This window comes from Melozone crissalis, unplaced genomic scaffold (genome assembly GCF_028551555.1).
Source record: "Melozone crissalis strain CALT ecotype California unplaced genomic scaffold, PUWL_Pcris_2 ptg000041l_1, whole genome shotgun sequence".
NCBI lineage: Eukaryota > Metazoa > Chordata > Aves > Passeriformes > Passerellidae > Melozone > Melozone crissalis.
Genome location: NW_026535819.1, coordinates 3,961,733 through 3,988,743, shown reverse-complemented (window position 1 = coordinate 3,988,743; position 27,011 = coordinate 3,961,733). Strand labels below are relative to the sequence as shown.

At 53.0% G+C, this 27,011-nt stretch overlaps 4 protein-coding genes across 8 annotated transcripts in view; 3 read left to right on the top strand and 1 right to left on the bottom strand.

Moving 5' to 3' along the window:
- Positions 1-394: 394 nt before the first annotated feature.
- On the top strand, positions 395-4,853 carry LOC128942193 (bile salt-activated lipase-like). The gene is made up of 11 exons (XM_054284500.1): positions 395-460; positions 736-886; positions 1,128-1,250; positions 1,589-1,786; positions 1,885-2,015; positions 2,417-2,524; positions 2,751-2,868; positions 3,140-3,326; positions 3,571-3,774; positions 4,011-4,208; positions 4,649-4,853. The coding sequence occupies exons 1-11, from the start codon at positions 395-397 to the stop codon at positions 4,851-4,853; spliced, it is 1,689 nt and encodes a 562-aa protein (XP_054140475.1).
- Positions 4,854-6,984: 2,131 nt separating this feature from the next.
- Positions 6,985-12,123, top strand: LOC128942192 (bile salt-activated lipase-like). The gene is made up of 11 exons (XM_054284499.1): positions 6,985-7,050; positions 7,326-7,476; positions 7,906-8,028; positions 8,367-8,564; positions 8,663-8,793; positions 9,215-9,322; positions 9,536-9,653; positions 10,497-10,683; positions 10,928-11,131; positions 11,368-11,565; positions 11,919-12,123. The coding sequence occupies exons 1-11, from the start codon at positions 6,985-6,987 to the stop codon at positions 12,121-12,123; spliced, it is 1,689 nt and encodes a 562-aa protein (XP_054140474.1).
- A 609-nt stretch (positions 12,124-12,732) lies between these two features.
- Positions 12,733-20,756, top strand: GTF3C5 (general transcription factor IIIC subunit 5). The gene is made up of 11 exons (XM_054284128.1): positions 12,733-12,882; positions 13,549-13,771; positions 13,989-14,187; positions 14,956-15,151; positions 15,928-16,032; positions 16,690-16,804; positions 17,468-17,548; positions 18,024-18,121; positions 18,759-18,841; positions 19,112-19,254; positions 19,824-20,756. The coding sequence occupies exons 1-11, from the start codon at positions 12,733-12,735 to the stop codon at positions 19,979-19,981; spliced, it is 1,551 nt and encodes a 516-aa protein (XP_054140103.1). The 3' UTR covers positions 19,982-20,756.
- Positions 20,756-27,011, bottom strand: part of RALGDS (ral guanine nucleotide dissociation stimulator) — a 55,101-nt gene continuing 48,845 nt past the window's right edge. For 2 of the 5 annotated variants that reach the window (XM_054284125.1, XM_054284123.1), the window contains exons 7-18: positions 26,758-26,973; positions 26,536-26,639; positions 26,118-26,202; positions 25,394-25,471; positions 25,213-25,299; positions 24,890-24,922; positions 24,613-24,734; positions 24,387-24,482; positions 24,040-24,241; positions 23,495-23,854; positions 23,268-23,382; positions 20,757-23,097 (exon numbers count right to left, since the gene is read on the bottom strand). In XM_054284125.1, coding sequence (XP_054140100.1) covers positions 22,922-23,097; positions 23,268-23,382; positions 23,495-23,854; positions 24,040-24,241; positions 24,387-24,482; positions 24,613-24,734; positions 24,890-24,922; positions 25,213-25,299; positions 25,394-25,471; positions 26,118-26,202; positions 26,536-26,639; positions 26,758-26,973 — 1,674 coding nt within the window. In that variant the 3' untranslated portion in view covers positions 20,757-22,921. Of the gene's footprint in view, positions 23,098-23,267; positions 23,383-23,494; positions 23,855-24,039; positions 24,242-24,386; positions 24,483-24,612; positions 24,735-24,889; positions 24,923-25,212; positions 25,300-25,393; positions 25,472-26,117; positions 26,203-26,535; positions 26,640-26,757; positions 26,974-27,011 lie in introns of all 5 variants that reach the window. The other 3 variants (XM_054284122.1, XM_054284124.1, XM_054284126.1) reach the window with 3 other exon arrangements.

Below are 27,011 nucleotides of genomic sequence, written 5' to 3'. Positions count from 1 at the left end.
CTAATGAAGAAGCTCAAAAAGCTCCCAAGAGAGAGGCAAGCATCCAAATGAACTGGTGATACACCAGAGAGGAAAAATAACAGAGAACTTGCATTCCCAAATCTTTCTGAGTGTGGGAAGTATAGTCTAATCAGGATGGTGGCCATGCGGAAAATCAAAAATGTACCTGAGGAGATTGGCCTCCAGCCCAAACAAGCAGCAGCTGCAGGGCTCTCACAGGGCCATGCCCCTCAGCCAGGGACTGGCCTCAGGCTACTGAAGGACAAGGCTGTGGAGGCTGCCCTGCTTCAGCCCAGAGCCAATCCTGGCCCATGGCATTGGCACACACACCTGCACTGGTGGCTTTATAAACGCAGTGTCCAGCTGGGACTTTCCCCTCAGGGCTGCTCTCACCATGGCTCGCTGGCACATCCTGGCCTTGGCCCTGTGCTCCTACCTCGGGGTAGCCTGGGCTGCCACAGTAAGTACAAAGCTGGCTTTGCACCCTCAAGCTGGAGGTTTTCTGCTCCTGCCATTTGTCTTTGGGCCTGTGGGGGATTTGCTGCTGCCTCTCTGCTCCCAAGGGCGCCTGCAGGACACCTGCACAGGCACAGCTCCAGTGGCACCTGGGGGCTTTCCACAGGGCACCAAGGGCACGGATGGGGAGGGTGGGATGGGAATGGGTGGCAGTGTGGGAAGCCAGAGTTATGAAGGGCAGAGCAATGGATTTTCTCTTCTCCATGGTGCCTCCTGTAGCTGGGTGTGGTGCACACTGAGGGAGGATTTGTGGAAGGAGAGAGCAAGAAACTGGGACTCTTTGGGAGCTACGTTGACATCTTCAGAGGGATCCCCTTTGCTGCCCCTCCAAAGACACTGGAAGACCCCCAACCTCATCCTGGCTGGGATGGTAAGGTCCAACTTTTGAATACCTATGGTTTGGGGTTTTATTTTCACTTCTCTCTCCTCAATCTGGCACATATGGAAAATGGTACAACATATTACTCAGACTGGTCACGATGGCTGGGGAGGCTTTGCTGCCACTTGCACTGGACTCAAAGAGGAAAGCATGGTTGAGCAGACAACTTCCAACCAGAAAATGGAGCTGATGCCCATAATTAGGACTTGCTGTCTTCCTTTTCCACTCTTAGGAACTCTGAAGGCAAAGGAATTCAAAAAACGCTGCATGCAGTTGAAGCTGACACAGACTGATGTCCGTGGGAGTGAGGACTGTCTCTACCTGAACATCTGGGTCCCTCAAGGGAGAAGACAGGGTATGAGGCTAGAAGGGACCTGGGATGGGCTTTCCCACCTGCCTTGTGTGCACAGATTGTGCTGCAGCCTCTCTCAGCAGTTCTGTTCCATAGTGGGCAGGTGCTGAGCAGTGATTTTCGGGGGGAAAGGTGGGAACTGTGTCAGACAATGTCCTAACTCACCTTCACCCTGTTGGGAGGGTCAGCCTCTTGAGCAGAGCAAGGATGTACTTGCAGAGCATCAAGTCAGCTCCTGCCCAGGGCAGGTGGAGCAGTGCTGAGGGAGGGGATGAGGGATGGAGGGGCAGCACCCCCCAGCTCAGTGGGGGCTCACTCTGCTCCTGTTCCTCTCCTCCCAGTCTCTACCAAGCTGCCTGTGATGGTTTATATCTATGGCGGTGCCTTCCTGCTCGGAGGCAGCCAGGGAGCCAATTTCCTGGACAACTACCTGTACGATGGGGAGGAGATCGCCGTGCGGGGCAACGTCATTGTGGTGACCATCAACTACCGCGTGGGGCCGCTGGGCTTCCTGAGCACCGGCGACGAGAACCTGCCAGGTACCAGGGCCGATCCCTCCCTGGGACCCTGCCCCCGGTGCCCACTTTGACAGCTTGGCTGTGCCCCTGCTCACTGCCGGGGGATGTCTGTCCCTCAGGGAACTACGGGCTGAAGGACCAGCACATGGCCATTGCCTGGGTGAAGAGGAACATCAAGGCCTTTGGGGGTGACCCAGACAACATCACCATCTTTGGGGAATCGGCCGGTGCCGCCAGTGTCTCCCTGCAGGTGAGTTATCCTCGTTGGTTCTGATCAGAGCCCCTGCTCTGCCAGTGGGTGAGAGGCACCCCTTGGCACTCATCTGCTTTCCTCCCCACTGCTGCCTCATTAATGTCCTGCCCTGGCCAGCCCAGCAATGCTCAGCCTCAGTGCTTTGTAGCTGCTCCTCTTCTTCAGCTTCATCCATCCCACCAGTGCAGCCACGTGGGGAGGTGTGGGGAAACAGCCTTTACTTTCCGTGTTCCCCTTCTCTTCGCTTCTCACTTCATGTTTAACTCCTGCGACTGTTGAACTCCACAAGACCTGGCAGTTTCCCCAGGCTGACTGCACAAGATGTGTGGGGTCTGGTAGGCCATGGTGTCCTCAGGAGTTTGTTCCCAAACCCCTCTTGTTTCCATTTTGCCCCCCAGACGCTGTCCCCAAAGAACAAGGGCCTGTTCAAGAGAGCCATCAGCCAGAGTGGTGTCGGGGTCTGCAGCTGGGCCATCCAGAGGGATCCGCTCGTCTGGGCCAAAAAGGTAATGTGCAAGTCATGCTTAGAAAACTATAAAAAGAAACAAACCAATTCCCTAGAGGAAAGCCTGGCTAGGAAGTGATTGGCCAAGAGCTGTGCCCAACAGTGCTGTGGAACTTCACTGCTTTGAGATTAAACAGAGATTTAAACGAACCCACATATCTGACTGCATAAAAACTACTCCTGGCTTTGGAAGTAATGCTAGGGTGTTTCTCTCTCTTCTGCCACAGCTTGGAGAAAAGGTGGGCTGCTCCACAGACAACACCACCGTCTTGGCCAACTGCCTCCGTATCTCTGACCCCAAAGCCTTGACCCTGGCCTACCACCTGCAGCTCACCCACCTAACCAGTAAGTGTCCTGCCCTGTGCTCTAGTCCATCAGCCACCCTGGGCTCTCCAAACCACCTGCAGGACTCTGGAGCAACTGCCAGGAGTGTTGAGGTGTTGCTTGTGCCCTTCAGAAAAGGGACATTAATGAGAGCTCTTGCAGTCACCTTTCTGTGGGCAGATGCATATTGCATCTGATGCACATTGCCTACCTCAACCTTTTCTTGGGATATGCCAGAGCACACATTTGTGTTTCCTCACCTCCTAACAGACCCCACTCTTGTCTCTTGCAGTGCCCGTGGTGCACACCCTTGCCTTCTCCCCAGTTGTGGACGGGGATTTCCTCCCAGACGTGCCAGAGAAGCTCTTTGCCAACGCTGCTGACATCGATTACCTGGCCGGGGTCAACAACATGGACGGGCACATCTTTGCCGGTGTGGACGTACCCGCCATCAACCGCCCGCTGGTGAAGGTCACTGCGTGAGTGACAGAGCCCTTAGAACCCTCAGCAGGAGATGTCTGCTCTTCAGAGTAGCTCCCAAACCCCAAGGAGTCAGACTTGAGTGGACAGGGCACAGCCTTCCATACAGGATGTGACTCCAAGCCTGAGTGCCCGGGCCTTTTGTTGCGGAGTCCAGAGCCTTCAAGAGAAAGGACCAGGCAAGAGCCCTGCCCTGCCTGAAGCTGCTGCTCAGTAATTAATTCATATCATTTGTCTTTTCAGTGACCAGGTGTACAACTTGATCAAAGGTCTCACCGTGGACAGGGGTGAGGCTGGAGCCAACGCCACCTACAACATCTACACACAGAGCTGGGGTGACAAACCCGAGCAGGAGGTCGTGAAGAAGACAGTGGTGGACCTGACCACTGACTACATCTTCCTGATTCCCACACAGGTGGCACTGGACCTGCACCTGCAGAATGCCAAGTGAGCAGCTCAGCCCTGGGGGTGTTGCACATGGGGCAGGGTGAGGGTGAGAATTGGAAATGGAAGTTAAAAATGGCCTCAGGATGTTTTCTCCTGAAACCACCCCATGTGAGGTGATGCATGTGAGCATCTTCCAAGGCGTAATCTGTGGCCCTGACGGTGTTTGGTGTGTTGGTTGGGATTTGCAGCCCTTTTTCTGCTTTCTCCTTGCTGAGCCAGTCTCTTTGATTTCCCAGGAGTGGCAAGACCTACAGCTATGTGTTCTCTGAGCCGTCCCGCATGCCCGTCTACCCCCGCTGGGTTGGGGCAGACCATGCTGATGACCTGCAGTACGTGTTTGGGAAGCCCTTTGCCACCCCTCTGGGCTACTGGCCCAAGCACAGGACTCTCTCAAAGGCCATGATTGCTTACTGGACCAATTTTGCTAGAACTGGGTGAGTGATCTGTGGTTTGATGCAACATTTCAGGCTACTGGTTTTGCCCAGTAACTTTTCAGGATAATTCCCAGAAGTTCTCTTTATTTGTGTTGTGAGCAGGGCTCTGTGTCTCACAGGACTGGAGTTTGGTCTGTGTTCTCCTCCTCCATAGTACATGTGGGCAACACAGAGGCATTTTCATTACTTATGATCTCTGCTTCCACTCGATGAGGTTTACTCCTCAATCCTTGTGTTCAGGCAGGACATAAGTCCCTGTGTGAAGCTGGGATTATGCCAGTGGGGATGGAGGGAGAAGGCTGCAGGTTATCAACTCACTCCTGGCAGGCACAATTCCTAGTGCTTGTGCCAGTGTCAAACACTCTGCATGGTCACACATTTAACTGCATCCCCAAGCTGCCCTGATAAAACTGAGCTCGTGTGTCTCCTTTTTCCCCCAGTGATCCCAACAAAGGGCATTCAGATGTGCCCGTTTCCTGGCCAGCCTACACCAACGATGGCAAGCACTACCTGGATATCAACCACAAGATGACCAAGGACTCTGTGAAGCAGGACCTGAGGTCTCGCTTTGTGACCTTCTGGAACTCGGTCTATCTGAAGCTGCCGCAGGTTGCTGACATCTCCCAGTCAGAGTTAATGTTGTGAACCCTTTAAAGATAGTTCATTAAAATCTTGTAACTGAGTGACTCTGGTTCTCATTTTGTTTGCCATGACAGGATTTTCTTGCCAGTATTAAGATGAGGCAGGAAAGCACATCCCTTGTGTGGGCAGTGTGTGTTCCCCTGGCTGTGATACCCCGATGTCCCGGGGAAGCTGATGGCAACTGGGGTCCAGTCTCTCCCTGCTCAGCCAGCTATTAGCCCTGGGGTTGTTTTTCCTCCTTGCCCCTGTGAGCCCAGGCAGGACAGCCCCAATCCTGACCTGTCCTCTGGATTTCCCTGTGTTGCCATCAAAGTTCCTGCTACTGCCAACCAGATCATAGAGAGCTACAGCTGCAACAGGTGAATGCAAACCAGTCCTGACCTGTTGTTTATCATGCACTGACATTGCTCAAAAACTGATGGGACAGAATAAATCCATGTGGGTGGTGATTCCCCACTGGTTTTGGGGCAGAGGCTGGGCTGGATTGGGCTGAGGAGCTGCAGCTCTGAGCAGGGCAGGATAAGGAGCACGACTTTCCACAAACCTTGTCCAGCACATGTCCCCATCCACACACTGGGCCTGGTCTGTCCAGGCCCTGGTACCCTGTGGGGAGAGCAGGGGGACCCAGCTGTGCTGGAGCTGCCCCACAGGCCTGGCTGGTGTGGAGAACTCAGGGCTGGTGTGGGACATCGGGGCTGTGGATGTTGGGAGGAGAGCAGGGGATGGGACCCTGGTGTGTGTGTGTGTTGAGGTTCTCCATGCAGAGAGGCTGGAGGATGCAGAGCCCATCCCTGGGGAGCCCCTGCACTAGAGCCATCCTCCTGCCTGCTTCCAGAAGGCTGAAGCCAAGGACAGGGTTTCCAAGAATTGATGCCATGTGTTCCTGTGCTCTCCTGGCCTCCAATGGCTCTGCCAGAAGAACAATCTGGGAGATCTCCCACAAGAAACATCTTTCATTTTCTCACTGTTGGCCTTCACGGGTTCTTTTTAAAGGGAAAGAAATTTCCAGATTTAGCGGGTACCTACAGTTCCCTCTTGCTTTGCCCCTGTCCCAGTGAGTAGCTGCAGTAGCTCCAGGAGAACAAATGAAGCCTTTCCAACACAGATTTCATAGAGATCACTCCTGAGTGCTGGAGGGTTTCTTGCCAGCTAGGGTAGAGCTCCTCTGTCAGTGTGCAAGTGCATGTAGCTTTGAGTGGATTTTTAAAAATTTTCTTTCTTCAGTGGTGCCATGAGATCCTTTATGGTACCAGTGTGTGATCAAGGGAAGTTGAGCCAAAGTTAAACCAACCCATTGCTCACCTGGCTGAGTCTCTTTTTAGAAATCTGGAACACAAACTCCATTTTTGCATGTTCCTATGGGGACTCTCCTTTCACCATAAAATGCATGGGAATCCTTTCCTTCTTTGCTTCTCTTATCAACAGATGTTCTACCAGCGCTGGGATTAAATGTGGAAAGGTATTGCAAGATGACAGATGAATTTTCTGTTAAGAGACAAATTTCAAAGCTATTGTTTGTATCTATCCATTCCCTTCTCTCTCTGACAAACACAAAAAGCAGTGAAGATGACAAAGAGCTGCTGCCATGAGCCTGCAGAGATATGAGGAGGAAGGAAACTTCAAGCTTTCTGATAGCTGTGGCAATGAAATGGAGACAGAAATTCGGGACTCTGTGTGAACTTGATGAGCAATCTGGCTGCTGTTGGATGGAATCAGCTTTAAGACTTGCTGTTATTTTGAACCTTTTACATTCCCCAGTGTGTTACGAATGCAAGGCTTCTTGTAGGTTACTGATATTATGTTCTACTGCACAGCTTAATATGATTTCAGCCCCCTGTGCTTGGATGAGGCTTCTCAAGACTCCATTGGGTTTAATATCTCTGGAATTTTCTTGGACTGAGCAATTTCCTTTGGTTTGGCCTCCAGCCCAAACAAGCAGCAGCTGCAGGGCTCTCACAGGGCCATGCCCCTCAGCCAGGGACTGGCCTCAGGCTACTGAAGGACAAGGCTGTGGAGGCTGCCCTGCTTCAGCCCAGAGCCAATCCTGGCCCATGGCATTGGCACACACACCTGCACTGGTGGCTTTATAAACGCAGTGTCCAGCTGGGACTTTCCCCTCAGGGCTGCTCTCACCATGGCTCGCTGGCACATCCTGGCCTTGGCCCTGTGCTCCTACCTCGGGGTAGCCTGGGCTGCCACAGTAAGTACAAAGCTGGCTTTGCACCCTCAAGCTGGAGGTTTTCTGCTCCTGCCATTTGTCTTTGGGCCTGTGGGGGATTTGCTGCTGCCTCTCTGCTCCCAAGGGCGCCTGCAGGACACCTGCACAGGCACAGCTCCAGTGGCACCTGGGGGCTTTCCACAGGGCACCAAGGGCACGGATGGGGAGGGTGGGATGGGAATGGGTGGCAGTGTGGGAAGCCAGAGTTATGAAGGGCAGAGCAATGGATTTTCTCTTCTCCATGGTGCCTCCTGTAGCTGGGTGTGGTTCTCACTGAGGGAGGATTTGTGGAAGGAGAGAGCAAGAAACTGGGACTCCTTGGGGGCTACGTTGACATCTTCAGAGGGATTCCCTTTGCTGCCCCTCCAAAGACTCTGGAAGACCCCCAACCTCATCCTGGCTGGGATGGTAAGGTCCAACTTCTGAATGCCTTTGGTTTGGGGCTTTATTCTTGCTTCTCTTTCTTTTAGTTGGTTTTCTCAAACTAAAGGTGTTCTTGCCTGCTTTCATCAACTAAGCACGGCCAAAAAAAATCTCTTTGTCTCCTGAAGGGTCTGAGAGTCTGTGTCTAAATGTTCCCAAGAAACTCAAGTAACCCTGGGAAGTAACAAAACTCAGGCATGGCACCTGCAGCTGTTTTCCCTATGCCTTGGCTGTCCAGAGCTGGTTCAAAAGGGAAGGTCTCCCAGTTTGTCACTCCCTCATACCAGTCACAGTGGCTGGGAAGGCTTTGCTGCCACTTGCACTGGACTCACAGAGGAAAAGATGGGTGAGAGACAACTTCCAACCAGAAAATGGAGCTGATGCCCTTAACTGGTCGTCCCTCTTTTCATTCAGGAACTCTGAAGGCAAAGGAATTCAAAAAACGCTGCATGCAGTTGAAGCTGACACAGACTGATGTCCGTGGGAGTGAGGACTGTCTCTACCTGAACATCTGGGTCCCTCAAGGGAGAAGACAGGGTATGAGGCTAGAAGGGACCTGGGATGGGCTTTCCCACCTGCCTTGTGTGCACAGATTGTGTTGCAGCCTCTCTCAGCAGTTCTGTTCCATAGTGGGCAGGTGCTGAGCAGTGATTTTCAGGGGGAAAGGTGGGAACTGTGTCAGACAATGTCCTAACTCACCTTCACCCTGTTGGGAGGGTCAGCCTCTTGAGCAGAGCAAGGATGTACTTGCAGAGCATCAAGTCAGCTCCTGCCCAGGGCAGGTGGAGCAGTGCTGAGGGAGGGGATGAGGGATGGAGGGGCAGCACCCCCCAGCTCAGTGGGGGCTCACTCTGCTCCTGTTCCTCTCCTCCCAGTCTCTACCAAGCTGCCTGTGATGGTTTATATCTATGGCGGTGCCTTCCTGCTCGGAGGCAGCCAGGGAGCCAATTTCCTGGACAACTACCTGTACGATGGGGAGGAGATCGCCGTGCGGGGCAACGTCATTGTGGTGACCATCAACTACCGCGTGGGGCCGCTGGGCTTCCTGAGCACCGGCGACGAGAACCTGCCAGGTACCAGGGCCGATCCCTCCCTGGGACCCTGCCCCCGGTGCCCACTTTGACAGCTTGGCTGTGCCCCTGCTCACTGCCGGGGGATGTCTGTCCCTCAGGGAACTACGGGCTGAAGGACCAGCACATGGCCATTGCCTGGGTGAAGAGGAACATCAAGGCCTTTGGGGGTGACCCAGACAACATCACCATCTTTGGGGAATCGGCCGGTGCCGCCAGTGTCTCCCTGCAGGTGAGTTATCCTCGTTGGTTCTGATCAGAGCCCCTGCTCTGCCAGTGGGCGAGAGGCACCCCTTGGCACTCATCTGCTTTCCTCCCCACTGCTGCCTCATTAATGTCCTGCCCTGGCCAGCCCAGCAATGCTCAGCCTCAGTGCTTTGTAGCTGCTCCTCTTCTTCAGCTTCATCCATCCCACCAGCGCAGCCACGTGTCCTGTGAAGAAACAGCCTCTACTTTCCATGTCCCTCTCCTCTGCTCCTCTTCTCAACATCTCACTTTTTAGCTTTAACTCCTGACACTGCTGAACACCACAAGACCTTGCAGCTTCCCCAGGACAGGTGCACACCCTGCAAGGCCATCCATCTGGTTTGGCAGGCCGTGGTGTCCTCAGGAGTTTGTTCCCAAACCCCTCTTGTTTCCATTTTGCCCCCCAGACGCTGTCCCCAAAGAACAAGGGCCTGTTCAAGAGAGCCATCAGCCAGAGCGGTGTTGGGCTGTGCAACTGGGCCATCCAGAGGGATCCGCTCGTCTGGGCCAAAAAGGTAACGTGCAAGTCGTGCTTGAAGGACTATAGAAACCAAAAAAGTTTTTCCCTAGAGGAGAGCAGGGCTAGGAAGCAATTGGGCAGGAGCTGTGCCCAACAGCGCTGTGGAACTTTGCTGCTTTGAGATTAAAACCCCAGCTCTGCCTCTGAAACAATAAGCCCTGCCTTTGGGAGCTAACACTAGGGTGTTTCTCTCTCTCTTCTGCCACAGCTTGGAGAAAAGGTGGGCTGCTCCACAGACAACACCACTGTCTTGGCCAACTGCCTGCGCCACTCTAATCCCAAGGACTTGACTCTGTCCTACCACATGCAGTTCACTCACCTGCCCAGTAAGTCCTCCAGCCCATGATGTGGTCCATCAGCCACCCTGGGCTCCCCAAGTTCTTGGCAGGACTCTGGAGCAACTGCCAGGAGTGTTGAGGTGTTGCTTGTGCCCTTCAGAAAAGGGACATTATTGAGAGTCTTGCAGTCACTTTTCTGTGGGCAGATGCACATTGCACCAGATGAACACTGCCCACCATGCAATGGCAGCAGTGGCTGGATTATCCAATGGCCCTGCCTTGGCCTCAGAGCAGCTGTTTGGGCTTCCTGTTCTATGAAAACAGCAAGAGCAATCCCAGAAAACAGCTTGTAAACAAACAAAAAAATCCTACCCCTGCTATTTCTATTTGAGTCGCTGGGTGGAGTGCAGGAACGCTGCTGCTTTTGTGCTCGGGGGATTCCTTTCCCAAGAAGATTCTCCTGCTGCTGCTGGCCACAAACCACAGCGTTTAGCCTTGGTCAGAACAGAGAGTGGCCAAAACACTGCTGTGCAACTGCACACTCTGGGGCTGGCTGTCCTGACAATCAGACAGCATGGCCAGGTGGGATGAGAAGTTCAGTTCTTTCCTATCTTTAGCTGGGTTTTTCAGAAAGGGTTTGAAGGAGGAGAGGATTTGTGGATGTTAGCAGGTGGTATTTGGCTGGCAGACCTCTTGCTCTTCTCCTTCAGCGATCGTCATGAGGTTTACCCTGCATCTGGGTGACCTCCTGCCCATGCTGAAGTCACTGCTCAAGCTGTCATTCACCTCACCTTGCTCTTTCCTGAGCTCGAGTCATGAGATATGCCAGAACACAAATCTGTGTTTCCTCCTTACAGGCCACCTCACAGACCCCACTCTTGTCTCTTGCAGTGCCCGTGGTGCACACCCTTGCCTTCTCCCCAGTTGTGGACGGGGATTTCCTCCCAGACGTGCCAGAGAAGCTCTTTGCCAACGCTGCTGACATCGATTACCTGGCCGGGGTCAACAACATGGACGGGCACATCTTTGCCGGTGTGGACGTACCCGCCATCAACCGCCCGCTGGTGAAGGTCACTGCGTGAGTGACAGAGCCCTTAGAACCCTCAGCAGGAGATGTCTGCTCTTCAGAGTAGCTCCCAAACCCCAAGGAGTCAGACTTGAGTGGACAGGGCACAGCCTTCCACACAGGATGTGACTCCAACCCTGAGTGCCCGGGCCTTTTGTTGCGGAGTCCAAAGCCTTCAAGAGAAAGGACCAGGCAAGAGCCCTGCCCTGCCTGAAGCTGCTGCTCAGTAATTAATTCATATCATTTGTCTTTTCAGTGACCAGGTGTACAATTTGATCAAAGGTCTCACCGTGGACAGGGGTGAGGCTGGAGCCAACGCCACCTACAACATCTACACACAGAGCTGGGGTGACAAACCCGAGCAGGAGGTCGTGAAGAAGACAGTGGTGGACCTGACCACTGACTACATCTTCCTGATTCCCACACAGGTGGCACTGGACCTGCACCTGCAGAATGCCAAGTGAGCAGCTCAGCCCTGGGGGTGTTGCACATGGGGCAGGGTGAGGGTGAGAATTGGAAATGGAAGTTAAAAATGGCCTCAGGATGTTTTCTCCTGAAACCACCCCATGTGAGGTGATGCATGTGAGCATCTTCCAAGGCGTAATCTGTGGCCCTGACGGTGTTTGGTGTGTTGGTTGGGATTTGCAGCCCTTTTTCTGCTTTCTCCTTGCTGAGCCAGTCTCTTTGATTTCCCAGGAGTGGCAAGACCTACAGCTATGTGTTCTCTGAGCCGTCCCGCATGCCCGTCTACCCCCGCTGGGTTGGGGCAGACCATGCTGATGACCTGCAGTACGTGTTTGGGAAGCCCTTTGCCACCCCTCTGGGCTACCGGCCCAAGCACAGGACTCTCTCAAAGGCCATGATTGCTTACTGGACCAACTTTGCCAGGAGTGGGTGAGTGATTTCCATTCCACATTTGGGGCTTGATTCAGCCCTTCAGGCTGCTGGTTTTGTCCAGGAAGTTTTCAGGTTCATTCACAAAATCAGAGTGTTCCGTGTCTGTATTTCTTATTCCTGAATCCTGATGTTGGTACAGACATTAAGTCCCTTTGTGAAGCTGGGATGATACCAGTGGGGATGGAGGGAAGAGACTGCAGGTCATGCACTCATTCCTGGCAGATAGAATTCCTATGGCTTTTCTCACTGTCAGATTCTCTCCTTTCCTCTCACTTAAAGCCTGACTTGAGCAGACAGTGTTCCTGCCAAAAACTTCAAAACTGAGCCTCTCTGTTTTCTTTTTCCCCCAGTGATCCCAACATTGGCCATTCGGACGTGCCCGTTTCCTGGCCAGCCTACACCGACAAGAGCAAGTACTACCTGGATATCAACCACAAGATGAACAGGGACTCTGTGAAGCAGGACCTGAGGTCCCGCTTTGTGACCTTCTGGAACTCGGTCTATCTGAAGCTGCCGCAGGTTGCTGACATCTCCCAGTCGGAGTTAATGTTGTGAAGCTAAGAAAGAAACACCTTTTAGAGATCATTAAAGGATTGCTTGTAGCTGAGTGTCTCTGTTTCTCTGTTTTTTGTGTCTCTGTGTTGGCTGTGACTGAGTTTTCTTGCTAATGTCAAGGTCAGGCAGGATGGAACATCCTGAGGGCAGCGCGTGTTCCCTGGCTGTGACTGTCAGTCCTGGCCAAGCTGTCCTTGCAGCAAATTACATTCTCACCCTCACCTTCATACCCTTCATCTGCCACCTTTTGTGGCTTTAAACATTGCTGAGATGAAAGCTGAAGTTCTTAGGGAGCAAAACCTCATTTCAGTGAGAATTAACACCACACTCCTTGCACGATCAGAGAAATGTAGGTGTACGGGTGAGCATTTGCTCAGCTCAGAATCGTCCAGGCAGCACAGGGACAAAACAACCCACGGGGGAGGTGATTCTGTGTTTGTTTACGGTCACAAGCCGGGCTGAGGAGCCCCAGCAGGACAGGACGAGCCCAGCCCGCCCCCAGGCCTCGCCCTCCCCTCAGGCCCAGCCCGGCCCAGCCGGAACCGCGGTGTGGCGGAACCTTCGTGCCGCGGTGCGCGGGGCGGCGCCGGGAGGGAGCGGCGCGCATCGATGGCGGCGGCGCGGCAGCGGGGCCCGCGGGGCTCGGCCGTGCTGGAGCTGCCCCGCAAGCCGCGCCTGGTCTGCGTGGAGTACCCGGGGCTCGTCCGGGACGTCGGGGCCATGCTGCGGACGCTGGGAGGAGAGCAGGGGGTGTCGCGGGTGAGAGGGGTCGGGGAGTGTGGGGGCTTGCTGGGCTGAGGGTGAGGGGCGCTGCGACCGGCCCTGGGCAAGGGGATGGGGCGGGAGGGGGCCGGGGCCGGGGCCGGGGCCGGGGCTGGGGCCGGGGAGAGCCTCCATGTGGGACCCTCTGTGTGAGCCGTTCCAGCCCAGCGTGTCCCCACGCGGGGCCCGTGGGTGGTTTGGGGGTGATGCCGCTTCCGTGCTGTCCCCGAGCAGGGATTCAGGCGGTGTGCAGTGAAATCATGGAGTCGTAGAAGCGTTTGAAAGGTTCCATAAAGTTCATTCAATTCCACCCTCTTGCTGTGGGCAGGGGCACCATTCCTTTAGACCAGCTTGCTCCAACCTGTCCTTCCAAGGATGGAGCAGCCACAGCTTCTTTGGGCAGCCTGTGCCAGGGTCTACCCACCCTTATAAGGAAGAATTCCTTCCTCATATCCAGGATATTATATTTATAATTTATTTTTCCTGGTATCCAGGATGTGAATGGCTGCACACCCCTGCGATGTGGGGCAGGGATGATTCCCCTGGGGCTGTGTGAGGGGCACAGCTGGTGCCCACAGCAGCGTGTGGGGCTGGGTGCTGGCACAGGAGCACGGGACTGTGGGGGTGACATGCTGACAGGGGCTGTGCCCCCCTTGCTGACAGATCTACGCCGACCCTGCCAAAAGGCTGGAGCTGTATTTCCGCCCCAAGGACCCCTACTGCCACCCCGTGTGTGCCAACCGCTTCCCCACCTCCACCATGCTGCTCAGGGTCACCAGGAGGAGCAGGAAGAAGCAGCAGTTGGACCCCAAGGAGCAAATCCAGCCAGAAGTGCAGTTTGAGATGGAGATTCTTGGGATTGTCACCACTGTTTACAAATTTCAAGGTAAGCCTCGTGATGTGGCTTAGAGATGAGTGTGTTTGATGGGAAAGGGAAGTGTTTCCCCCAAACAGTTGAGGGCTGGAAGGAAAATCAAACCTCCTTGCTGGATAAACCTTTGCATAAACTTGTCAGACTCCTGCTCCTGAAAGTTGAGTGTGAGAATTATTGGTGGAATCACAACAAACTTCACAGTGTTTTAACTTTTGTTACATTCTTACAGGAATGTCTGACTTCCAGTACCTGGCAATGCACTCAGGCCCTGATGGCAAACAAACCTCCATGTATGATAAAGTCCTGATGCTCAAACCAGAGAAGGAAGAGTTTTTCAATAAAGATTTACCTCTTTACATCCCACCACCCATTTTCTCACGTCTGGACACTGCTGTGGACTATTTTTATCGCCCAGATATACAGCACAGGTCAGTGCCTTTTCTCATGATACATCTTTCATGAGTTTCACCCTTTTAATTTGCTGCCTTGTGCTGATTTGGCACAACAGAGGCAAAAAAATCACCAGGAGCTGCCTGGCAGTGGCAACCTCAGCAAAATTCCACTTGAGGATTTGCCAGGTGAGGGGAGCTGGGCATGAGGTGAAGATGATGGCTCTCCCAGCTCACTTCACACATTATGGGATGCAGGACACAGCTCCTGCCTGCTTCCAGAGGGCTGGAGCCAAGGACAGGGTTTCCAAGAATTGATGCCATGTGTTCTGTGCTCTCCTGGCCTCCAATGGCTCTGCCAGAAGAACAGTCTGGGAGATCTCCCACAAGAAACGTCTTTCATTTTCTCACTGTTGGCCTTCACGGGTTCTTTTTAAAGGGAAAGAAGTTTCCAGATTGAGTTGATGCCTGCAGTTCCCTCTTGCTTTGCCCCTGTCCCAGTGAGTAGCTGCAGTAGCTCCAGGAGAACAAATGCAGAGGGTGAAGCCTTTCCAACACGGATTTCACACAGATCATTCCTGAGTGCTGGAGGGTTTCCTGCCAGCCAGGACAGACCTCCTCTGCCAGTGTGCAAATGGATGTAGTTTAGAAGTTTTGGGATTTATTTAAATTTTAGATTTCTTTCTTCAGTGGTGCCATGAGAATCTTTTATAGTACCAGTGTGTGTGATCAAGGGAAGTTGAGCCAAAGTTAACCCAACCCATTGCTCACCCAGCTGAGTCCCTTTTGTCTTTCTCTGTTCCTTAGGGAGGGCTACAACAATCCCCAAGTGTCTGGTGAGAACCTGATTGGCCTCAGCAGGGCCCGGCGCCCACACAACGCCATCTTTGTCAACTTTGATGATGAGGAAATCCCAACTAAGCCCCTGGATGCTGCTGTACAGAACTGGAAGAAAGTGTGCACCAATCCTGTGGATAAAAAGGTGGAGGAAGAGCTGAGAAAGGTGTGTGCCTTACTCCTGGTCTCAGCACTGTCCTGGGGAGGAAAAAGTAGATTTTTCTCCCTAGAAATTCTTGGTGATTGTGAGTGACTGACACAAGTGTGAGTATATGCTGCTGACACTGCTGTGTTCATTTCAGTTCTGCAAGTCAAGCTTTGAATGTGTGTCTTAACTCTCATTAAGCCCTACAAGTTCTCCCATCACCATCCAACAGCTCCTATGGGGGGCCAAAGGCTCTGATATGGACCTGAGTGCACTTGGAAAGCTGCTCTGCCTCTGGGAACCTCTTCCTACTGATGTGTGGCTGTCTGTGTGTCCTTCCTGCTCTTTGGGAACCCTTCCCACTGATGTGTGCCTGTCTGTGTGTCCTTCAGCTCTTTGGGAACCCTTCCCACTGATGTGTGCCTGTCTGTGTGTCCTTCAGCTCTTTGGGAACCCTTCCCACTGATGTGTGCCTGTCTGTGTGTCCTTCAGCTCTTTGGGAACCCTTCCCACTGATGTGTGCCTGTCTGTGTGTCCTTCAGCTCTTTGGGAACCCCTTCCCACTGATGTGTGCCTGTCTGTGTGTCCTTCCTGCTCTTTGGGAACCCTTCCTACTGATGTGTGGCTGTCTGTGTGTCCTTCAGCTCTTTGGGAGCCCTTCCCACTGATGTGTGCCTGTCTATGTGTCCTTGCAGCTCTTTGGGATTCCCTTCCCACTGATGTGTGGCTGTCTGTGTGTCCTTCAGCTCTTTGGGAACCCTTCCCACTGATGTGTGCCTGTCTGTGTGTCCTTGCAGCTCTTTGAGGTGCGTCCCGTGTGGTCTCGCAATGCAGTCAAAGCCAACATCAGTGTCCATCCAGACAAGCTGAAGGTGCTGCTGCCTTATTTGGCCTATTACATGGTGAGTGGTACTTCTGTGAGCATCACCCTGCTCTTCCTGGTCCTTTACCACTTCTGAGGTCCTGCCACTACGTGCCTGAGCTTAATTTAATGTAAAGAGACAGAGGGAAGGAAATGCTTTAGAACCAAAGTTGAAGCCAAGGAGGATTCAGTGGCTGTTTGCTCTGCAGGTTCTAATCACCTCTGCAGGTCAGGACCCCCATCCCCCAAACAATTCTCTCAATGAGACATTTGAAAGGAATTACAATTGTTTGTTTACTCTGAGTTGGGCTCACTGGAGAAATACCAACAAGAGATTCTCAGGAGCTCAAAATAACAAAGCAGTCATTACTGGGAACTTCGGAAAATCAGAAAAACTTTGGTCACTCCAAGTCACTGTTCACCTGGCAGTGGTAGCAGTTTTTCCACACAAGCACTTGGCTGTGACCTTGCAGGTTGGTTTGTAAAAGCACACAAATATTTGTGCTTTGATTGCCAAGTGTATAAATATATTTCAGTGTATAAATATTAGCATGGCAAGTGAGCAAAGAGCTGGAAAAAACAAATATCTTTGGGCAATGAGGGAAAATATTAGAACTTCCCAAGGACCTTGCTACCGAAGGAAGTTGCAACACTGTGATGCTTTTTTGTAACCATGTTCCCTCATGTGTTTGTGCAGTTAACAGGTCCTTGGAGAAGCTTGTGGGTTAGGTTTGGGTATGACCCCAGGAAACACCCTGAAGCAAAGATTTATCAAGTGCTGGACTTCCGAATTCGCTGTGGAATGAAATATGGTAAAAGGGCCCAACCCACAGAGCTGCTCTCTCTGCTTTCTGGTTAATCCTGGTAGTATTTTTCTTTTTATGTGTTTTTCAAACTCTTTTGCCATATTTCTGCTCTGATGAACATGTCACCTTTTGAGCTCCTTACTTACTGTAGTTCTTTTTAAAATTCCTGTAATACTTTCTTTTATAGGCAATCGCTCTTTCCTCATTTGGCACATTCTAAACTCTGCCTTTCCTCCTCCATATGTTCCAAGCCCAAGTGGGTGTAGCAGAGCATCCTCCTCCTCACTCAGGGGAGGCACCAAGCAGGAATTCTGGTGCTCACATAGCAGCTTTTCCTCAAGGACGTCAGCATTTCCTGCAGGATGCTGGTCTCAGACCTTGGATGTGGGGTTCCCTGTTTTGATTTTGCAAAGGACAAGTTGAGGAAAAGGAGTTTCTGATGCCATCTACTAAGTCCATGACAGAGCTGGCATCGACTCACTGACATCAGATCACATTTGCAAGTTAAAGGATTTTGTTGATCTCTTCTCCCCACCCTGCTAAAACCAGCATATCCCCAAGACCATCCTGTCCTTCCCACACCAGTCCAGCCCTTGTGTTCCTGAGCTGGGAATATTCTGCAGAGTGCTTGCCCTCAGTTCATGACTGGATTTTGGTTTTCACCCCTAGGTTATGCTGCTACTGACATGCCTGTGAAAGCAAAACGCAGCACGTACAACTACAGCCTGCCCATCACTGTCAAGAAACAAGGTATGGGCCAGAAGGGCTGCCTGGCTCTTCTTCTCTCTTTGCCCCATCCCAGTCACAGGTGGTGAAGGGTCTGAGCCAAAACTGAGCTTGTTTAGTGGTAGTTATATTGCTGCTGTTAAGCCAGAGAAAAATCTGCTGGGAAGTGTTGTGGGAGTCTGGCTGAGCCACAATATCTGTTAGCAGGCAGGAGGGGGTTCTGCAAGTCACACTGGGAATTCAGAATTCACTAAGGTGCAGAGAATGAGGAAAGTTTTCTATGTCGAAAGAGAGTAGAAAAGGTTAAAATTGTGAACAAATAGCCTCTGGAAAAGCTGCCCAAGTCAGCACTTTTTCTGGGGCTGTCCAGTAACACCTCTAAAGAATGAACAAAGCACATGCTCTGTTGCTGGTTGGTCTGGTTTTGTTGAATCAACAGAGAGAGGTGACAGTCCAATATGAAAGATGTCCCTCATTAGGACTCTTGTTTTCCTTTCAGGAAGTCACACAGTCAGTGTCCACGACCTGAAACAGGGGCTGGGTTCAGCTGGTACATCTGGGGCAAAAAAGCCCCCCTCCAGCAGGTATAAGCTGAAGGTAAGCATGACTTCCTATGCCAAAATCTTGAAATATCTCAGTGAAATGGGGATGATTCCTGGCTTTTCAGTCATCAGGGGATCAGCTGTGAGTGATTTGGTGTGCTCAGGTTTGCCTGGGAAGCTCCCAGTTGGATATGGCACTATGGAAAACCACCTGAGTGTATTTTGTTACATGCTGCAAGGTAGGGTTGGTGCTCATCTTAGATGTGAGGAGTATTTTGCTTCAGTTGATAAAACTGGAACTTCATGGGCAATGAAGTGCAAAAATATCACCATGTCTTTATGAGGTCATGCTACAAAATCCAACAGGGTGGAATAAATAAATAAATGAGTCTCACTATTCCTTTTTTTGCTAGAGTGAAGCCCATGATGCACTGCTGGGCAGTGACAGGCTGCAGACAGAGCTGCAGGCTGGAGAGGTGAAGTGTATTCTCTGCCCAGCAGTGCTGGTGTGACTGTGGCTGCAGGGACATTTTGGGGCATTCCTCATTCAGCTGTTATCTTCTGCCACATACAGATCTATGCCTTAAAACTTGTTTCTCTTGGAAGTACCATGTTCTTGAATCAGCCCATTGGAAGAACTTTTATTACACCATAAAATGCACATGGATCCTTTCCTTCTTTCCTCCTCTTAGGAATCTGTCTACATTTTCCGGGAAGGAGCCTTACCCCCTTACCGCCAGATGTTCTACCAGCTCTGTGACTTAAATGTGGAAAGGTACTGCACCCTCACAGCTGAATCAGACAGATTTCAGAGCCTGTTGTTTATACCCTGTCCATTCACCCCTCTCAGAGGTGTTCAGTTGCTCAATAAAAACAGAAAAGTTTTTTCACACTTGAACTTCCTTTCCCATCTGACAATTACCTGGATAACCAGCTGTGCTATTTCAGCTCAGTGAAGGGAAATGGAAGTGAAGCAGTGTGTCTCATTTGAAACTCACACCTGAGTGCAGAAGATTAAGATTTCTTTCCCTTTTGCTCTCTTCAGCCTGCAGAAGATCATCCATCGGAATGACGGCACCGAGTCGGAGTGCACGGAGCGGGACGGGTGGTGCCTTGCCAAGACCAGTGATGACCTCAGGGACAGCATGTCCCTGATGATAAAGCAGATCATCAGATCCACCAGACCTGGTAAGGATGCTTTGAACATGAGGATGTTGTACTTGGCACTGAGGCAGAGGTGTCCCTGCATCCTCTGTGTGTTCTTTGGGATGTAGCTCATTCCAGTGTGGGAGCTGAGGCTGCTGGCCTGCAGTGGGAATGTGGGCTGGCATTAGGGATGGCTGGGAGTTAAGATTTTCTATTTCATTTTCCCAGTATCAAAAGCCCTTCAGCTTTTAAATGTCTTTTGCACAGTGATAGTCAAAATCTTCATTCTGTTGGTAGCATTTTACTTTTTATTGATATTATTGATTGACCAAGAAGTAAGAAAATTATTTCTTGATGATGCTGGGCCAAAGCAATAATATCCCAGTGAATTGGGTCAGAATGAGGCAGGAGAGGAGGCACAGCACTGCAGCTCTGCTGCTGTTCTGCTCTTCTTCCTGGAGTGTGGAGTTGGATTGCTCTGGGCTTGATCAAATTCTGTTAAGATGAGCAATATTAGCTGTGCCCCTGAGGCTGCTGTGAACTCAATTGCAAATGCCCCCAGGCTGCACTGAGAGAGGCATCACAGTGTCTTTCTTTCTTCCCAATTTAAGCTCTTTTTTCAAATACAACAAGCAGTGAAGATGGCAAAGAGCAGCTGGCATACGAGTCTGGAGAGGATGAGGATGATGAAGAGGAGGAGGAAGAGGAATTCAAGCCTTCTGATGGGAGTGAAAATGAAATGGAGACAGAAATTCTGGACTATGTGTGAACTCAGTGAGCAGTGTGGCTGCTGTGCACAGAACTGTCTGCTCTTGCTCCTTGAGAGCCAAGGGTTCAGGGAAAGCAGAGCTTGTACTAAGCTGATGATGTTCTCTGCACTGACTGCTGGTGGGCAACATTCTGGGTGTTTGGGAGCCACTGCTGCATTTTCAGAATTGCTGGCTGAGAAACCCTCCAGCAAGCTCAACAAACTCCCAAGAGTGAGCCCAGAATCCAAACCAGCTGGAAACACACCTGGACATGGGAGAAGCTGCATTCCCAAATCTCTCCATGTGTGGGAGTGCACTCTCTCCAGGTTGGTGGCCATGTGGAACATAGAAAAGGTGCCTGAGGAGATGCTGGGAGAAGAAACAATCCAGTGCTCCTGGAGTCCCTAAGGCAGGTTCTGCCCTTCTGCTTGTCCAGAGGGAGTGAAAATACTGAGCCATGCCTTCAGCACTGAACCTTGCTGGTCATCTTGGAAATAAAGCCAGCAGGAAAATACACTTTCTGGCAGTGAATAATTCCCTTCCTGGGGCGCAGTGTTTGTTGTGCTCATTACCTGATGCACTTCTCAGGTCTGTTTTGACTTCCCCAGCTAGCAGGTAACAAGCACTGAAGGCAGAGGGGCAGAGCTGCCGGTGCACAGAAGTTGGCCACTGCCAGCTGCACTGCTCCCACCACAAAAAACGCCCCAAAAATTAAAGAGCTACTGGTATTTTCTAGTTCTTGTGCATTCCCCAGTGTGTTCTGAGCACACCTGAAAGCCAAGCTCTTTTGAAAAACAAGTTGTTTTGAAAAACAAGTTAAGACCTCCTCTTCTCCTCCACTGAGGAGGCCCTGTTACAGTTGCTTTCAAAGCCATTACTTGTAACAAAAGTGATAAAACCCAACAAATTATAATTGGAAGTGCAACAGTTTCAAATCACAAGTTCAAAGGAAAAAGGTTCATTTCAAAATTGAGCCCTGGTCCCTCAACCAAAACGCCAATTTGTCAAAATAAAGTTCAACCCTCAGCGTGAACATCAAGTATGAACTCCCCTACAGCCAGGCCCATCCCTCTTTCCCCAGGAAGATGCTGGCATTTTGGGCAAGGAGAACAGGACAAGCCCTGCCTTGGGGCAGAGACCTTTGAGCATCAGTTATTTTATTGCAAAGACTAATTACATTGCTGTGTACAAGTCACACCGGGCAGTGTGCTCCTTCATTGAAGTGGTACAAAATACACAGGGTACAGCCAGTCCCCCCGCTGGGAGGGGAGGGGACAGTGCCAGCGTGGGCAGGCACGCAGCAGAGGGGTGGTGCTGGTGCCCAGGGGAAGGGGCTTTGGGCAGGGGGGAGGCAGGCAGGAGGCTGCCCGTGCGTCAGGGAGCCAGGAGCTCCCATCATGTGCATCATGGGCAGCGCTGCCCGAGGCGCCGCAGGGCTGCAGGAGCTCCGTGCCAGCCACGCTCACACCCAAGCAGCCTCTTCCTCACCAGCCCCAGCCCCTGGAGGGTGCTCCCTGTCCTGGAGCAGGGGAAGGCACCACAACCACCCGGGAACGCTGACGGATGGGGACTGAAAAGATCTGCTGGAATGACGAGCTTAAAAAACAGAGATGGAGGCAGGAGCAACAAAAGGTCCCCCTTTGGTTAGTGTTTCCTACAATGGTTAAAACAAGCATCTCTGCCCCTGCTCGAGCAATTAGTGGTAGAGAATTTGGGAGGAGGGGCTGGCAGGGTGTGTACCCTATGAGCACAGCAATGCTGCTGCTGCCAGCATCCCTCCCAGCAGCCTTAAATACCGGGGGGGCACAGGACAGGGACTGGGCTGTAGGGCAGGGGAAGGCTGGATTAGTAAAATGTACAAGTTTACCTCTTCTATTTACAACCAATAAATACTGGAAAAAAAAAATCAGTAAACTTTTTTGTTTTATACAAAAAAAAAGTCTCATTGCTGCTTCTCCCATGGTCAGTGTTTGAAAAAGTCCGGTTAAAGCCCAAGGTGAGTGGCACTTTTCTGTGGGTCAGGCAGTGGCAGCTGGGGCACCTGGAGCACCTTGAGCTCTCTGGCCCCTCTGTGCCCACACAGACCCAAAGTCTCTATTTACACAGTTTCACACAGAACTTTGCTCTCCTCCTCCTCAGGCTGGCAGCGCCGGGGGCATGGCCTGAAGCTCCCCCTTGGCAGAAGAGACACTGGCATTTGATCTTTGGTGCAAGTTTGAACTGGCCCAGTCCAGCTGCAGAATGTGCTGGATCGGGAGAGGAGCGAGACCACGCAGGCTTCCAGCTGGGGAGAGCACGAGGCACCCACTCCATCATGGCACAGCCACGGGCTCCTCCACGGGGCTCAGCACTGGTGCAGGGCTGCATCCTTCCAGCTCACTCCCAGCCCAGGGCATCCGTGGCTTCTCCCAAGGGAAGGACAAGGACAGGCAGAGCTGCGCGGTGGTGACAACGCCAGTGATCCCAGGGAGGACAGACATGGAGGTAACACTGGGAAAGCTGGGAAGGAGGCTTGGCAGCCCCTTCCAGGGTGATGGTGGCTCCTGCTCTGCTGTGTCACACAGCCCCTCTGCAAGTCACTGCTCCTCGGCTCGCTCAGACACAAGGCACCTACGGCAGAGGCGGGCTCCAGCTCTGGGCTGGCCGGGCTGGCCGAGTGTCGCACCGTGGAAGGTTAAAAAAACAAAACAAAACAAAAAAATAGACAAATCCCCCCCCCACTGCTGCCTTCCTGTGTAGAAAAAAAGACCTGATTGGAACGGGGGCTTGTGCAGAGAGGGGCAGAGGCCGACACCAGTTGCCCAACTCTCAGCTCTGGGTGCGGAAGGAGGTGCACGGCCGTCGCCCGTGGGTGAGGGTCACTCCTCTGCCCTGCAGGGTGGCACAAGGAGTGGCCACAGCCAAGCCCGGAGCAGCTGCCCCCAAGGCCCCGTCGGTGATGGGTGGCAGTGGGGCTGAGGCTAGAAGATGCCCTTGGCGATCTTCAGGCCTTTCTGCTTCATCCTGGGCAGGGTGGAGCTGGAGCCGTGCTTGATCTTCACCCCCTTGGAGAAGCCCCGCTTCTTGAGCACAAAGTCATAGTTGGCAGCGGAGTTCATGGCGTAGAAGACGTTGGCGTTGTCGGGGATCTTCAGCTCTGGAAGTGAACAAGGATGAGCGTCAGTCAGGTGCCCTTTCCTTGAAAAGGGACCAGAGCGGGGCTAAGGTTTGTCCCCAGGTGTTGGATGCCTCTTGCTGTCACCTCTCATCCCAGCTCCAGCCCGGTGCTGCCCAGGAAAGCCCCCACAGCCCAGCACACACACACACCTCTCTCCTCCGAGATGATCTGGACAAGCTCATAGTCTTCAGGCCGGTCCCCATCCAGGTTGTGTTTGGCCATGGCCTTGCGAATAACCACGGGGGTCTTGTCCTGGCTCGTCACCTGTGAGCACAGAGTGCTGTGAGCTCAGAACACTGCTAAAGCCTCCCAAAATGCGCCATGCCCACATCCAAGCAGCACAAGCCACCCACCCCTCGCTGGGGATGTCACTAACCAGGATGCTCTTGTACATGTTGCCGTTGTCCACAGCCAGGCTGACCCGGATGATGCAACAGTCGTCGACCTGCTGGTTGTAGAGGGGCAGCGAGAGTGAGGAGTAGCTGGAGATGCCGGAGACCGAGCGCTTGTGAGTGCGGGAGGCCGTCACCGGCGTGGAGGAGACGGAGGAGGAGGAGGCACTGCTGGAGCCTGAGCCGATGCCTGACGTGTCCAGGGAAGAGAGGGAGGTGGATTCCCAGAACTGGAGGGCAGGGAGGAGAGGGGATGCGGAGGACACAGTGGGTTTAGCTTCTCCATCGGCCACAGACGGGGCGTACCAGCGCTGGGGGAGGGAGGCCAGAGGGATCTCACTGACCTGTGACAACGGGGGACCGACACAGCTACAGCCACCGGAGGCACCAGAGCCTTGCCGTGCTGCCGGAGCAGCCCCCGGGCCCCCCGCCTGCTCCCCCAGCCCCAGCGCCAGGGCAGAGGTGGGACAGTCCCCACAGCATGGTCACAGGGCCCTGGGACCCCTGGACCCTGCGAGCTGCCACGTACCTTCTTCTCCTGGCAGTCGGGGGACTCGGGGATGAAGCTGATGTTGATCTCCTCCACGTCAGAGCTGCTGGAGCCGGCAGAGGTGACACTCACTGAGTCAGTGGCGTCCCCACTGCACAGGTACTGCCCACACTTGAGCTGGTCGAAGGATTTCGAGTGGGAGCTGCCGCTGGCACAGGGCTCCGTGCTTGGTGGCTGCCGGCTGCCAGGAGAGAGGTGGGGCAGGTGAGAAGGGAGCAGGTGAGGCTGCATTTGGCTGGCAGGACAGTGGCCATGCCCAGCTGGTTCCCTGCAATGTCCAGCCAGAGATGCCCCACGCTGGCCCCCACCTCCCACCAGGGACTCACTCGCTCCATCTCTTGATGATGCCCGTGTTCTTCTTGGCCTTCAGCGTGTTGCTGGCTGACTCTGACAGCGGCTCAATCTCACACGACAGCCCATAGCTGGGAGGGGAGAGAGGAGGGTTTGAGATCCCTGTGCTGCCACCAGGTGTGAGGGAGGCAGAGCAGAGAGGGGAGCAGGGGGCAGCTGCTGCTGTCAGGAAATGAGCGGGGGGACCTCCCTCTCACTCACCTCTCGGCCTCGCTGAGCCTCTCCAGGCTGTGGAACCACTCCACAAACTGGTCCTCCTGTGTGAAGCTGTAGTTGTTGCAGGCTGACTGGAGCAGCTTGATCTGTGCAATCACTTCGAACTCCTGCAGCAAAGGGAAGCCATGAGACCAGAATGCCCTCCCACAAAAGTGAAGGACACAAAGGAAAAAAGGAGAGGGATCAAGTCCTAAGTGACTGGCACAGCCTGGGATTGCACCAGGCCAGCCCTGCTGTGCAGCTGCCAGGGCAAAGCTCTCACCTTCCTTCTCTTCTCAAAGTTGATCAGCCCACCCTGGAAAAGAAAGAGATGAAGGTCAGGATGGAGCAGGCAGAAGAATATTGCTCCCTCCTCTATATTGCTGCCACTGCAGTGTGATTAACCCTGCTGAGAAAAAGTAGCCCATTTCCTTGGGAGAGAGGTGGATGGGCAGTGTTGGATATGGGATGTGGGATACAGGATGTGCAGTGTGGGACACAGGATGCAGTGTGGGATACAGGATGTAGTGTGGGACACAGGACACAGCCTTCCTTTTATCAGCCCAGGCTCTGGGAGGAAGGGGAGGACAGGCAGGAGGTACATACATCCAGGAAATCCTTCATGGCCGTGTCCAGCATCACCAGGTCCGTCAGGAAGGTGCCAAGGTAGGGAATGGTGCCCTGCATCACACCCTGTGGGGACAGAAGGGACAGAGGGGTCAGCAGAGCTGGGATCAGCCTGGGCAGCTGCTGGGCAGGGGCACAAGGACAGCCCTGCCAGACTCACCATCTCTCGCTGCTGCTGCTGCCGCTTCTGAGCCCTCTTTGGGTTGATCTCCAAGGTGGCAAACTTGGATGTGCCCTCCTGGATGGTGGGGAGAGGTGGGATCAGCACAGTGGGAAATGGCACTAATACCTGTTAGCTAATTTTCATTTATATGACTTCAATTGTAGGAAAGAGGAGGGAATCAAAGCTTTTTCATGGCTCACAGAGAGGAGAGCCTTGGTGGACAGGAACTGCTGCTCTCATTTCTGTATAAATACCTCCCTAATAAGATGTTTTGTTCCCTTTTGCACTTTGTTTCTTCTCAGTCCCTAAACCAGAGCTAGGCTGGGATCTGTGGAGAAGTTCCACATGGAATAAGGACATTTTTGCTGCAGCCTTTCACCAACTCCACCACCCCACCTGGAATTGAGGACTTTGCACTGGACCGTTAACATGCAGCTGCCTCGGGGGACAAGCCGTCACCTGGTGTTCTGGATCCCATCCCAGTGCTTATCTGTTCCCTGAATTGATTTGCCAGCTCCAAGCAGTAAGTTTTGGGCGGAGAAACAGAAATTACAGCCTTGATCTGAAAACCCTGCTTGCTCCCCAGACTCAGCACACCCTGCCTGCACCCATAACTGTGACTCCAGCAGCTCTGCCAGGGCTTCATGCCTGTGACTGGAACACCATGGAAAGCTGAGCTGCCTGCCAGGAACAGGGCAATGAGGGTTCTCCTTCCCCCTACCTTGATGAGAAGCTCCCGGCTCAGCGAGTGGTTGTTCTCGTCGGAGAAGATCTCGGAGAGCTCATGGAATGTGCGGAAGCTCTCCCTGCACAGGGGGACAAGGGGAAAAGTCAGCAATGCTGCCACGGTGGGGTTTCCTCCTTGGGCTCTCTTCTGCTCACCCCAATGACCCCAGTTATGCTCAGCTCCAGCTGGGCCTTGATGTTTGGGAGCTATTCCAAGGTGTTTCACACAGAAGCACAGAAGGGTGAGGTGCTTTTATTTCCTCACCCTCCTGAAATCCCTGACACCTTACACTGGTCCCTGGGTTTTGGGCACACTCCAGGAGGCAGTGCTGGAGCTGAGGTGATCCCATAGACATACTCCAGTGCCACAGCACATTATTCCCCTTGGAAGCAGCCCTGCAGGAGCTCCTTACCTCAGGACCTCATCCCAGGTTTTCTTGAGCCGGTGCACGGCGTTGCACTGCAGGGCTGAGAGGATGGCTCGGAGGGAGGAGAAGTTCTTCAGGATGCGGCACTCCTGAGGGCAGACAAAGAGATAACAGGATTTGGGTTAAAAAAAAGCCGGAGGATCTGCTGGCATTCCAGCAGGGCAAAAGCTCATCCCTGGGGTGGAGGTGGGAGGGGAGCTGTCCTACCCGAGCCACCTCGATCCACCGCTCCACCACCTTGGCCCTCTGCTGTGGCTTCAGGGACCTGTCCCCGAGACAAGTGGCAATGACACAGTTGGCCACGCTGTTGAACTGGGAGACCGTGGCACGGATGGTGGGGGCCAGGTGCTCTTTGCCCTTCTTGTCCCTCTGGGACCAGATGCAGCCCAGGCAGTGGTAAGGCACCACTTTCTTGAACAGCTCCTGGAAGATGAAGGGATGGAGAAGGGTTTCTTGGTGTT